We start from the raw sequence: 13,938 nt of genomic DNA, 5'->3' as shown, positions 1-13,938 counted from the left end.
TGTAAGGCCCCTGGCCCCGACAACATTCCTGGGCGTGTGTTCAGGGAATGTGCAAGTCATCTGGCTGGGGTCATCACAGACATTTTTAACACCTCGCTGGGCCAAGCCACAGTGCCGGCGTGCTTTAAGACTGCCTCCATCATTCCGGTGCCGAAGAAACCTCAAATCACCTCATTTAATGATTACCGGCCTGTTGCACTGACTCCGGTTATGATGAAGTGCTTCGAAAGGCTGCTTAAAGGTCACATCGTTTCCAGACTCCCCCTATTATTTGACCCGTTCCAGTTTGCCGACCGGCAAAACCGCTCCACTCAGGACGCCATCTCCTCCGTTCTTCACCTGAGCCTGGCTCACCTGGAGGAGAAGAACACCCATGTGCGGAGGCTGTTCCTGGACTTCAGCTCAGCGTTTAACACCATCATCCCACAGCATCTGGTAGGAAAATTGGAACACCTGGGCTTCAACACCCCCCTTCGCAACTGGCTGCTAGACTTCCTCACCAACAGACCTCAGTCAGTCCGGGTCGGACAGAACACCTCTGATGTCATCACCCTCAGCACAGGCTCCCTTCAGGGCTGCGTCCTGAGCCCCCTGCTGTGCACCCTGATGACACACGACTGCGTCCTCAGGTTCACCACCAATCACATCGTGAAGTCAGCAGACGACACAACGGTGGTGGGGCTCATCAGAGACAACAACGACCTGGACTACAGAGAGGAGGTGGAGCAGCTGGTGGGCTGGTGCAGAGAAAACAGCCTGATCCTGAATGAGGAGAAGATGAAGGAGATCATCGTCGACTTCAGGAAAAAACAGCCTCACCACGCTCCACTGATCATCAACAGCTCAGCTGTGGAGGTGGTCAGCACCACCAAATTCCTGGGGGTCCACATCACAGAAGACCTCACCTGGACTATGAACACTACGGCACTGGTCAAGAGGGCACAGAAGCGCTTGTACTTCCTGCGGAGGATGAGGAGAGCCCACCTGCCCCCACCCATCATGAGGACGTTCTACAGGAGCACCATAGAGAGCATTCTGACAAGCTGTCTCTCTGTGTGGTGTGGAGGCTGCACCGCCTCCGATTGGAAGAACGTGAGGAGAGTGGTGAGGACAGCAGAGAGGATCATAGGGGCTCCTCTTCCCTCCATTCAGGACATTTCATCTCAGCGCTGCATGTCCCGTGCCCGTAACATCATCAATGACCCATCACACCCCCACCATGGACTGTTCTCCCTGCTGCCCTCTGGGAAGAGGTTTGCAGCATCCGCTGCAGGTCCACCAGGTTCTGCAACAGCTTTTTCCCTGCTGTCATCAGACTGTTGAACACTAGAACTGTTGAGCTCTAAACTGAACTCTGCATCACACATTCACAGAACTGTACTTTATGACACTACGGACCTCTATCTTGCACTATCTCGCACTACCAACTTTACTGAACTTGTATAAACCCTTTAAATAGAAGTTTAATACATGGTTTAGCATTCCTCTGCACACTCTTGAATACTGTTTTGCCTACTTGCACTATTGCATAATTATCACTGCTGCACTTTATACTTATTTTTAATATATATATATATATATATATAGTATATATGTATATATATATATTTTCATAGGATATGTTACTTCTATTCAACTGCAATATCACTACTTTGTTGTAAGACGTATGCAACGGAATTTCGTTTTGTATGCACCATGTGCAGACAAGATGACAATAAAGTTTGTCTAAGTCTAAGTCATGTCAGGTCAGCTGTCTGGAGAGAGAGAGAAGTCAGGACCTGCGGGCGGAGCACCACCGTGCCACCGCCGCCATGACGGAACTCAAAAGCAAACTCCATGAGGAGAAGCAGAAAGAGTTAGCCATTACCAGGGAGACATTACTGCGGCAGCATGAAATGGAGCTGATGAGAGTGATCAAAATCAAAGATGGAGAGATCCAGCGACTGAATGCCTTGGTCCTCAGCCTGAGGGACGGCTCCATGGACAAGGTGATCCGCTCTATCCGTGTCTGACTATCCGCACGCCACGTCGGGCTTCGATGCGGCCGCTACCGTATTGTGTAGCTTGTCCCCAGTAAGCGTCGCGGCGCTCCGTTGCGGTCTCAACGGCCCGGTGTGGCGCAATGTCTGCTCAGGTGAGGAGGGGGGGCGCTTTGCTGGCGGAGGTGGAGGAGACGCGGCGGTGTCGGGAGACCGAGCGGTGTCGCCTCCACCAGGAGCGCGGAAGAAGCCCTGGCAGCGGCCCAGCAGGCCTGGCAGTCCCGAGCGGCCGAGCTCCGATCGGCTCATCACCAGCATCGGGAGGAGCTGAGCCGAACCAAGAGAGACTGCGAGAGGGAGATCCGCCGACTGGTAGGACTGATCAGATGCGCGGTGCGTGGCTATGTTCCCAATTTCGTTGTATACCTGCAGTGCAATGACACCTAAGGCATTCTATTCTATTCTATTTCACAAGAAGAAAATGTCCGGTTGCTCGCTTCGCTTTTGTCACAGCAAAGGTGTTCTAGTCGATTCAAGAAAAAAATTGGCCGGTTGCTCTCTTTGTTTTTGTCACAATTCTGGCAAATGAGTTTGCCCGCCTGCCTGAGCGCTCCCCGTTTGTACATCCAGACGGATGAGATCAAGCTGAAAGACAGAGCGGTTAGTGTTTTGGATGAAGCCCTGGGGCCGGCCACGTCCACCGCCTTCAGCTGCAGACTCAGGCTGCCGAGCAGCAGATCGCTGCCCTGAGGGATTCCCAAAGGGCGGGCCTAAACTACCCTGGAAGTGGGGTCAACGCCGCTACTAGCAATCCTCTTCATTGCGTAAGCCACCTCATCACACACTTGCAGTACGCATGACTTAGTTCGTTGCTGGAGGAAGGTAGCACAAAAACAGTTTTGAACTTTGAACGAGTGCTTGTGTGTGTGTGTTGCGGGGCGTTTTCAGTCTCAGGAGGATCGGGACACGCGACGGTTTCATCTGAAAATCGCTGAGCTCAGCGCAGTCATCAGGAAACTGGAGGATCGAAACGCCCTGCTTTCTGAAGAGCGCAATGAACTGGTAATTTATTGACGGCACGCTTGAAGGTTCGCGCTACGTTTGATGCGCGCCATCCAGCGAGGCACCCATTGCGCTTGCTTATTAGTTGAGCGGCGCGGCGAGTCGGTTGCCTGGTAGATGTCTTTTATTGGGAGCCAAAGCCACGATTCCGTTCAAACCGATGCAAAAGGAATGGATACGTTCTGGCCCGCGTGTTGTGCGTCTTTCACATCCCGCACTTCATGCTTGCAGCTAAAGCGACTGAGAGAAACAGAAAGCCAGTTTCTGCCACTCCTGTACAAAAACAAACGCCTGAGCAGGAAGAATGAAGAACTCTCGCTGGTGCTGTGTCGCCTTGAAAACAAAGTGCGCTTTGTCACCCAGGAGAACGAGGAGATGGCAAGCTTGGTAAGTCGACGCGGACAACGGCGGCGTGCCAACAGAGTCCACTGCATTTGTGTTCCACAGAGAAGGCCTAGTTCGCTCAATGACCTGGACCGCGGTTGCGGCCAGCAGGACGGTGAAATGGAGTTCCTTCAAGTTGTGGAGCAGCGGCACATCATCGACGACTTGTCCAAGGTCTTCAGGCAGGCGACTCGGTGCACGTACGGCAGCGCCGCGCTCGCTCGCTGTCGCCAGGAAACCTTTTCCGTCCAAAGCTTGGCCGGCGGCCGCCATCCAAAAAATTGGCCCCTTAAATTCCGACCTTTCAAGCAGGAGCATTGTGCGCACGCGTTTGAACACGCTTTAGACTTGTTTTGCCGTTTTCAGCAGCTCAAAGCTCCCGTTTTGTCAGCGCCTTTGCCACTCGCTGTGCGCTGAAAACGACGGACTTGCCCGGCTGCTCAGCCCGTCAACCATGAGCCGCGAGCGCGACGTCATTGTCCGTAGGCAGCTAGTGGCAAAATGCACCCTGTTAGAGTTGCGCTCGCTCCAACTTATTTTGCAAGAACCACACGGGAGACAAGTAAGTTCTTTTGGACACCTGCAGGTGGAGAGTCCATCCGTTGTACGAATGAAGTCTGACTCTCGGCTCCTGCACGAGCATTTTAATTAAGAGAAACAGGGTGGGTGTAAGAGTGGATTGAATAGAGGAAGCCCTTGACCTCTAGTCAAAACATAGCAAGGGGTGTTTTACGACTTTGTGTAGGAAGGGATAAGCGATAGGGATAAATAAGGGATAAATAATATTATTTATTACAGGTCGCAGTCAAAGTCAAAGCAACACAATGATAGGATAAAGATAATCTGGAAAACCCTGACACACCCTGTAGTTGTCACTTTTGGAAAAGAAGAGCGTCCCTCCAATCATCGCCGGTGACGTGTTTTTCAGGCTCTGGAGACAGGAGCTCATGTCAGAAATGTCATTGTGAGTCGCGTTTGTTTCTGCGCCGGAGCCGTTCGTTCCCTTTGCATCCAAAGAATCTCAAAGGCGGATTATTTGTGTCGACAGGAGAGAGATTTGCTGCTACGATACCGACGTCGAGAATCTCTGAGGAGGAACAAAGCGTGAGGTCCTGCAAGGTGAGTCTGTTTGTTTGCGGCTGCTTGGTGTTGCGCAAGATGAAATGGCCTTTTTCTCGCTATCGTTCCTCTCGTCGATTCATCGTGAGGTGTCGCTTCAGTTTGTTCAGAGAGATGTTTGCTTCCGCGCCCGCAGGTCATCGAAACATTTTACGGCTACGACGAAGACGTGTTGGTGGACTCGGACGGATCGTCCTTGTCTTTTCACACCGACAGAACCCCCGACACGGAACCCGAAGAGGTAGCCCGCCATTTCTGCCAGCGTATTGGCACCAAACATTCCTCTTCAGCCTGGAATCGGACTCGTCTTTGCGTCGCGGGTGCTTTGTCGCCGGTCTGACTGATTCTGGTACTAGTGCTGTGTTGCATTGGTGTGTGCATGAAGAGGCGGAGCTTCGCTACCGCCAGCTGACGCAAGAATATCAAGCGCTGCAACGAGCCTACGCTCTGCTAGCCCAGACCAGCGAAAGGGGACTACGACGCCGAGAAGGAGATCAAGGTGGCGCCCCTTCCCGCAACCCCCGGCCGGGTCGCAGCCTCCCCGTTCTCACCCAGCCTCGGGTGTTCTCTGGTCTGAAAGGAGGAGGAGGAGCCTCCCTCCTCCTCCTTTCAGACCAGAGAAAAGCTGATGGTAGAAATGGGTCACTATCAAAGCAGAGTAGCAGATCTGGAGTCAGCGCTGAAGCAACAAGGACAGGTAAGCTCATCAATGAGCACACCTTTTTCTCAGACAAAATAGCTACATTCTTCAGTCACTCATTCGTCTGGCATTACTGGACCAACCCCCCCCCCCCCGAACGTGGCTGGGAAAATGCGGAGAAAAGCAAATGTCATTTTCCAGTCAACCAAAGAATTTGTGGATGAAAATGACACAACATTCCAAAGCTGTCCACGCGTTTGTCTCTTCTAGAATGTCAAGTGGGTGGAGGAGAAGCAGCTGCTGCGTCAGAGCAATCAGCAGTTGGCCGAAAAGGTGACGGAAAGAAAGGCGCTGGGCGGAGTCGCTTGGCGTCACACCTGTCGGGAAGCCCCGCAGATGAGGTCTGACTGTCTTTTCAGGTCAGGCGGATGGAGGCGGAAGAAGCGCGTCTGAAAGAGCACATCCAGGATATCCGAGACCAAAACGAACTGCTTGAGTTCCGCATCCTGGAGCTGGAGGTGGGAAGACTCGCACAAGCGTGTTGAGGCCAGAGATGTGACGGACGGACGGACGGACGGACGGACGGATGCATGCCTCTGCCTTTCAGGAGAGGGAGTGGCGCTCCCCCGTCTTGAAGTTTCTGCAAGTCCGTTTCCCAGACGGCCTCAGCCCTTTGCAGATCTACTGCGAGGCCGAGGGCGTGAGCGTACGTAAGGCGTCCCTCGCAACCCTAACCTTAACCCGAGGTCCCAGAACACCTTACATTGCTCCTTGCGCCTTTCCCCCGGACATCGTCATCAGTGATCTGATGAAGAAGCTGGACATCCTGGGCTATAACGCCGTAAGTGTATGTCGAACTCCTTATGTTCGCACTCCACGAGACTCGGCGGCTCAAATGTGACTTTTGGAAGGCTTTGCGCTGAAAGAAGCTTGTTGACGCTGTGCCTTTGGGCTCTTGCAGAATCTCACCAACGAGGAGCAGGTGGTCGTGATTCACGCCAGGACCCTTCTCACCCTAGCCGAGAAGGTAACGCGCACGTCCACGCACGCTCTCGCATTCTGCTTATGTGACAGCAGCCTTTCCTCAGTGGTTAGAATACATCAAAGTGACCAAGTCAGCACTTCAACAGAAGATGTTGGACATTGAAAGTGAGAAGGTAGACAGACACGCGACATCAGCCAAGGGGAACTCCGGCAATGTGCCCCAACAATTCTGACCTTGAGCTGTGCTAGGATATGTTCTGCAAGCAGAAGGGCTACCTGGATGAAGAGTTGGACTTCAGGAAGTGTTCCATGGACCAGGCTCATAAGGTAAGCCGCCCTCAAATCTCCCGCCGGACCACTGATGGACGAGGATTGCGGCCCAGAGGATCCTGGAGCTGGAGGCCATGTTGTACGAGGCGCTACCGCAGCGGGACTGCCCCGCCACGGACGGCGAAAAAGCCAGCCACGCTGGCGTGAATGACGTGCTGACGGCGGATCAGAGAGAAGAGCTTAGGAGCGCCGTGGACCAATGGAAGCGAGCCCTGATGTGCGAGTTGAGGGAGCGTGACGCTTGCATCCTCCAAGAGAGAATGGATCTGCTGCACAGCGCGCAACAGGTAAGGGCCCAAAGCCAGCCCGGCACTTACTTGCACGCTTACTGGCTTTTGAATGCCACTTTCCATTTGTCCGTCCTAGAGGAACAAAGAGCTGAAAGAATTCATCGAAGCTCAGAAGAGACAAATCAAACAATTGGAGGAGAAGTTTCTGTTTCTCTTTCTATTCTTCTCCTTGGCCTTCATTCTGTGGCCCTAACACCAGCTGGTGAGTGAGCTCCAGCGGCACCGCACTCGACACCTCCGATACACTGCCAGCCGGTCTCAGACGTTGGCAGACGCTCCGATGCCAACGTATACCCCCCGCCACGGTGACAGAGGCACCGCGTCACACCGGCGCTCATCCAATCAGAAGGCAGGAAAAGCAAATTCACATGCAGGGCACTTTTGAACCAGAAGAGAGCGCCACAAAAAACGGTTGTTGCCCCAAACGCGCACTAAAAAGGGTCAGAATAACAAGAGTCCCACTGGCCAGCCGGGGCCACCCGTCCAGCTGTTTCTTCAGGGGGGAAAAAAATTGGAGTCACCGGTGAGTACATTTTGCATTTAGCTCTGCTTTTCTGCTTCTGTCTTCAAGTGTGTGGCATCCTGCGATCAAAGATTCAGCCAACCCCAAAGCGGTTGACCTCAACGTCCCACCACCATGCCTACCAGAGCAGGTGACGTGATGCTTTGGACATCCTTCCGTCTCAGATGCCCAAAAGTACTCTTTGCCACATCTGCGGCAATACGGTGTCTTTTCAAAGGTGCAAATAAATCCAGCGTGGGCGGAACACGCACGTCTTCGGTTTTTCCCGCTTTGTTTGTGTGACAGCTGTTGTGAAAATTTTATACAAATAAAGTTGTATAGTACAGGTTTGGCCAAGCCGCAACTCCCGAACCGCATGCGGCTCTTTTATGTTCATATCAACATTTGTGTGTGTGTGTGTGTGGGGGGGGGGGGGGGGGGGGGGGGTTGTGCGTGTTGGCTTCACTTGAGTTCAATTTGGTATTTTGGTCAAAAGCGCATGTGGTGAAATTCCACAAAGTAGGATGGGCAAACACATTTCTTTAAACTATGAGTGTCAATTGGGCTCTCGAAATGGCAGGGAAAAGATGCACAGCAAAACGAAAATACGTAGATGAACACAGGACGTTTTAATCAGAGTGGGAAAGTTTCTATTTTTTGTTGAACGTGATGGCAAACCATTCTGCCTGATATGTCAGACCTCAGCGCATTTCAAAGATTCAAATCTTCAGCGCCATGCACTTCAGCTCACTCCATGCTAACATTGATCAGGCGTCGAACCCGCATCATCATGCTTAAGAGGTGGCCATGCTAACCAGTGCGCCATTATGTCAACGCATAATAACTAAGTCTACTGGTCAAAACAGCGGTTACTATATGACGTCGCTACGTCGTGGTCACGTGACGCAGACAAGACGTCAATGGACGTGGGCAGAGTTAACTTGTTTAAAAGGGAGTAGGCAGAAGAAATATTTAATTTATTTAAATCTATTTTGAGTGCACACCATTATGCCAATGCATAACAACTGTAAATCTACTAAACAAAACAGCGGTTGCTATATGACATCTGCCACGTCGTGGTCACGTGACATACGTGACGTCGATGGGCGTAACTTTCGCCGGAATTCAAATCCGCGGGGAGAGTTAACTTGTTTAAAAGAGAGTGGGCAGAAGAATTATTTAATTTATTTAAATCTATTTGGTGTGTGCGCCATTATGTCAATGCATAACAACTGTAAGTCTACTAAACAAAACAGCGGTTGCTATATGACGTCTGCCACGTCGTGGTCACGTGACGCGGACGTGACGTCGACGCCTACTTTACATCCCACCGATCACAGGACCCCTCGGCTGCATAACCGTGCCCCCTTCCCAACCAATCGGATTTGCTATACGCGAAAACGACGCCAATGGAAAGAGCTTCCGCCCAAATTTAAATCCGTGGGCGTGGCTCGCAGCAGGAAGTAGGAAAATGGCGGCGATGTTGACAAAGACACAGCGGATGGTAACATACGACTAACAAGAGAAATATTTTTATTTTCTGCTTGCAACTGGACCGTCCAGAGCGTACACGGTAAGTACAACTCATCGTTTTTAAAAAGAAGTACTTTTGTTGCCCTGAAAAGCGAGTGAGCGTGGCGTTTGTGGGGGACGTCGAATTTCGACGATTCTTTCTGGTCAACGGTTGTAAATGATTGTGTTGATTAAAAAAGAAAACTTGATGTAACTCTACTTTTAACTGCCGTTTCAGATAGATTTGGAATTGCATCACATCCAATTTTGCCTAGAGCGTACACGGTAAGTAACACTCGTTGTGTTTAAGGAGATTTACGTTTGTAATAGCAGAAGTGTAGCCGCGTTGCGTTGTACGTGTGAATGTTGGTCCGGGCGAAATGTTAATGTTTAATTTCATTCCTTTAGGTTCCACGGTGTTTGTTGGCTGCAAGTTTTCCACTGCAAGAAGAGGCTCATATCATTGACCAGGAGCGAGCTACAATGGTGAGTAGCCATAACATTTATGTTAAACACTTCCTATTTCATGTCTAACAGTACTTGATTTAACAAATAACCATAAATAAATACAGTGTGGGCACTGAAGTTAACATATGTGATTATACTGCCTAATCTGTCACCGAGTAGATTGTTGCAAAGTAATATAAGATCCAAAGTTGTAATTCAGAATAGTTTTCAAAAGAAGGCCATTAGAATTATATACAAGTCTGATTACCCTGAACAAGCTATTAATTAAATCACAAATTCTTCAATTCAAAGATTTGGTAGATTATCAGACAAATAATGTCTAACAGTAATTGATTTAACACATCACGATAAGTAGATTGAGTGTGGGCACTCTCAAGTTAACATATGTGATTATACTGCCTAATCTGTTACAGAGTATGTTGTTGCCAAGTAATGTAGAATAGATCCAAAGTAGTAATCCAGAATAGTTTTGAAGAGGCCATTAGAATAATAAACAAATCTGATTACCTTGAACATAATAACAAGCTAAGTGTTTAATATGTCCTATGAAGTCAAAATTGGGCACCATCATGTGGTGAAATTTGGAATTGCATCACATCCAATTTTGCCTGGGAACAAACAGATTACATAAATCTTAGTTTTGAATAAGCCACTCCTTCTCAAACAAGTAAACTCTGCCCATTTTGCGCAGTAGATGTTCTGTTAATATCTAGTATTTATACAAAGTCATAATTTAAATTGCTTTCAACCTTCATTCATCGGTTCAACCAACATTACTCGCTCTTATTACCAACTTGTATTGATTTAACTAAGCGTTTAATACTTCCTATCAGGTCTCAAATCGAGATTTGGCAAAATACAATTTCAGCAAATCCAATTTTGCCAGGGAACAAAAATAGATTAAATAAACTAAATAAGTCCTCTTCCCATTAAATAAATCAGAAAAGTCTGTCTTGTAACCAGTCCTCTTCAAACAAGTAAAGTCTGCCCATTTTGTGCCGTAGATTTTGTGTCTATGCCTAGTATTTAAACAAAATCATAATTTAAACGACTTCTTTCCTTCATTCACTTTGGAAATTTGGAATTGCAGCAAATCGAATTTTGGCAGGGAACAAAAATAGATCAATTAAACTAAATAAGTCTTCTTCCCATTAAATAAATTAAAAAAGTCTGTCTTGTAACCAGTCCTTTTCAAACAAGTAAAGTCTGCCCATTTTGTGCCGTCGATTTTGTGTTAATGCCTAGTATTTATACAAAATCATAATTTAAAGGACTTCATTCCTTCATTCACTTTGGAAATTTGGAATTGCAGCACATCAAATTTTGCCTGGGAAGAAAAGTAGATTAAATAAATTTAATAAGTCTTACTACTTCCCATTAAATAAATTAAATACGTCTTACTTGTTCCCACTCCTTTTCAAAACAGTAGTTTAAAACGAGGGCCCTTCACTCAATCTTTAACCCCAACCCCGCACGTTGTGTTGTATCTGTGAATGTTGGTTGTGGCCAAATGATAGTTTTCTTTCATTCGTTTAGGTTCCAAGAAAACTTGATGTAACTCTACTTTTAACTGCCGTTTCAGATAAGCGGGTATTACGTCGCAGTCATGTGCCGTGGATATGACGTAATTGCCCGAACCTCCGCCAAAATTCAAATCTGTTGGCGCGATGGCCGTGAGCCACTGAGCAGCGACGATTATCAACAGAAATATCTTTATTTTCTGCTTGCAACTGGACCGTCTAGAGCGTACACGGTAAGTAACACTCATTGTGTTTAAGGAGATTTACGTTTGTAATAGCAGAAGTGTAGCCGCGTTGCGTTGTACGTGTGAAAATTGGTCGAGGCGAAATGTTAATGTTTAATTTCATTCCTTTAGGTTCCACGGTGTTTGTTGGCTGCAAGTTTTCCACTGCAAGAAGAGGCTCGTATCATTGACCAGGAGCGAGCTACAATGGTGAGTAGCCATAACATTTATGTTAAACACTTCCTATTTCATGTCTAACAGTACTTGATTTAACAAATAACCATAAATAAATACAGTGTGGGCACTGAAGTTAACATATGTGATTATACTGCCTAATCTGTCACCGAGTAGATTGTTGCAAAGTAATATAAGATCCAAAGTTGTAATTCAGAATAGTTTTCAAAAGAAGGCCATTAGAATTATATACAAGTCTGATTACCCTTAACATAACAACAAGCTATTAATTAAATCACAAATTCTTCAATTCAAAGATTTGGTAGATTATCAGACAAATAATGTCTAACAGTAATTGATTTAACACATCACGATAAGTAGATTGAGTGTGGGCACTCTCAAGTTAACAGATATGATTATACTGCCTAATCTGTTACAGAGTATGTTGTTGCCAAGTAATGTAGAATAGATCCAAAGTAGTAATCCATAATAGTTTTGAAGAGGCCATTAGAATAATAAACAAATCTGATTACCTTGAACATAATAACAAGCTAAGTGTTTAATATGTCCTATGAAGTCAAAATTGGGCACCATCATGTGGTGAAATTTGGAATTGCATCACATCCAATTTTGCCTGGGAACAAACAGATTAAATAAATCTTAGTTTTGAATAAGCCACTCCTTCTCAAACAAGTAAACTCTGCCCATTTCGCGCAGTAGATGTTCTGTTAATATCTAGTATTTATACAAAGTCATAATTTAAATTGCTTTCAACCTTCATTCATCGGTTCAACCAACATTACTCGCTCTTATTACCAACTTGTATTGATTTAACTAAGCGTTTAATACTTCCTATCAGGTCTCAAGGCAAGATTTGGCAAAATACAATTTCAGCAAATCCAATTTTGCCAGGGAACAAAAATAGATTAAATAAACTAAATAAGTCTTCTTCCCATTAAATAAATCAGAAAAGTCTGTCTTGTAACCAGTCCTCTTCAAACAAGTAAAGTCTGCCCATTTTGTGGAGTAGATTTTGTGTCTATGCCTAGTATTTAAACAAAATCATAATTTAAACGACTTCTTTCCTTCATTCACTTTGGAAATTTGGAATTGCAGCAAATCGAATTTTGGCAGGGAACAAAAATAGATCAATTAAACTAAATAAGTCTTCTTCCCATTAAATAAATTAAAAAAGTCTGTCTTGTAACCAGTCCTTTTCAAACAAGTAAAGTCTGCCCATTTTGTGCCGTCGATTTTGTGTTAATGCCTAGTATTTATACAAAATCATAATTTAAAGGACTTCATTCCTTCATTCACTTTGGAAATTTGGAATTGCAGCACATCAAATTTTGCCTGGGAAGAAAAGTAGATTAAATAAATTTAATAAGTCTTACTACTTCCCATTAAATAAATTAAATACGTCTTACTTGTTCCCACTCCTTTACAAAAAAGTAGTTTAAAACGAAGTCCCTTCACTCAACCTTTAACCCTATTTATTCACCTTCTAGGCTAAGTGTTAAAGGCTAAGTGTTAAAGGCTAAGTGTTAAAGGCTAAGTGTTAGAGGCTAAGTGCCAGAGGCTAGGCGCCAGAGGCGAGTTTTTGTGGGCTGAAGTTTTAGTGGGGTTAGTGTGAATACAATCCAAAAGAATACAACAGAATACAATACAATAGAATATAATACATAGATTAAATTCAATAGCTCTTACTACTTCCCATTAAATAAATTAAATACGTCTTACTTGTTCCCAATCCTTTTCAAAAAAGTAGTTTAAAACGAGGGCCCTGCACTCAACCTTTAACCTCAACCCCGCACGTCACATTGTGTTGTATCTGTGAATGTTGGTTGTGGCCAAATGATAGTTTTCTTTCATTCGTTTAGGTTCCACGGTGTTTGTTGGCTATGTTTTCCACTGTCAGAAGGATGAAAATACAAAGTACAACGCTTGGACGTGGGCGAAGACGTCACCGGTGAGTCCTTCCTTCCTATTTATTTACCTTCTAGATGCTAGAGGCTAAGTGTTAGAGGCTAAGTGTTAGAGGCTAAGTGTTAAACACAATACGAACAACACAACGATACTGCACTGAACAACACGATACCGCACTGAGAAACACGATACCGCACTGAACAACACGATACCGCACTGAACAACACCATGCCGCACTGAACACCATGCCACACTGAACAACACCATCCCGCACTGAACAACACCATGCCGCACTAAACAACACCATGCCGCACTGAACAACACCATGCCTCACTGAACGACACCATGCCGCACTGAAAGACACCATGCCGCACTGAACGACACCATGCCGCACTGAAAGACACCATCCCGCACTGAACACCATGCCGCACTGAACAACACCATCCTGCACTGAACAACACCATCCCGCACTGAACAACACCATGCCGCACTGAACAACATTATGCCGCACTGAACATTATGCCGCACTGAACAACACCATGCCGCACTGAACAACACCATGCCGCACTGAACAACATTATGCCGCACTGAACAACACCATGCCGCACTGAACAACACCATGCCGCACTGAACAACACCATGCCGCACTGAACAACATTATGCCGCACTGAACAACACCATGCCGCACTGAACAACACCATGCTGCACTGAACAACACCATTCGGCATTGAACACCATGCCGCACTGAACAACACCATCCCGCACTGAACAACACCATCCCGCACTGAACAACACCATGCCGCACTGAACAACATTATGCCGCA

General features: G+C 46.7%; 1 protein-coding gene and 1 long non-coding RNA gene across 2 annotated transcripts; both read left to right on the top strand.

The window, feature by feature from the left end:
- Positions 1–6,151: 6,151 nt before the first annotated feature.
- On the top strand, positions 6,152–7,526 carry LOC148401220 (janus kinase and microtubule-interacting protein 3-like). Its single transcript, XM_088369509.1, has 2 exons — positions 6,152–6,785; positions 6,865–7,526. The coding sequence occupies exons 1-2, from the start codon at positions 6,573–6,575 to the stop codon at positions 6,979–6,981; spliced, it is 330 nt and encodes a 109-aa protein (XP_088225635.1). The 5' UTR covers positions 6,152–6,572; the 3' UTR covers positions 6,982–7,526.
- A 3,331-nt stretch (positions 7,527–10,857) lies between these two features.
- On the top strand, positions 10,858–13,582 carry LOC148401219 (uncharacterized). The gene is made up of 3 exons (XR_015857310.1): positions 10,858–11,023; positions 11,147–11,224; positions 13,069–13,582. It is a non-coding gene; the product is annotated as an uncharacterized LOC148401219 (long non-coding RNA).
- Positions 13,583–13,938: the final 356 nt, after the last annotated feature.

The sequence above is a fragment of the Syngnathus floridae genome, chromosome 2, assembly GCF_059516105.1.
Source record: "Syngnathus floridae isolate MCC-2025c chromosome 2, RoL_Sflo_1.0, whole genome shotgun sequence".
Taxonomy (NCBI): domain Eukaryota; kingdom Metazoa; phylum Chordata; class Actinopteri; order Syngnathiformes; family Syngnathidae; genus Syngnathus; species Syngnathus floridae.
Note: the sequence above shows the minus strand (reverse complement) of the source record. Positions and strands in the feature narration are given on the sequence as shown.

What these genes read in the sequence shown, in the direction of transcription:
- LOC148401220 (XM_088369509.1), top strand. Translation starts at nt 6,573, where the DNA reads ATGTTGTACGAGGCGCTACCGCAGCGGGACTGCCCCGCCACGGACGGC. An exon ending in TGCTGCACAGCGCGCAACAG is followed by an intron (nt 6,786 to 6,864) that starts GTAAGGGCCCAA and finishes TGTCCGTCCTAG; the next exon opens with AGGAACAAAGAGCTGAAAGA.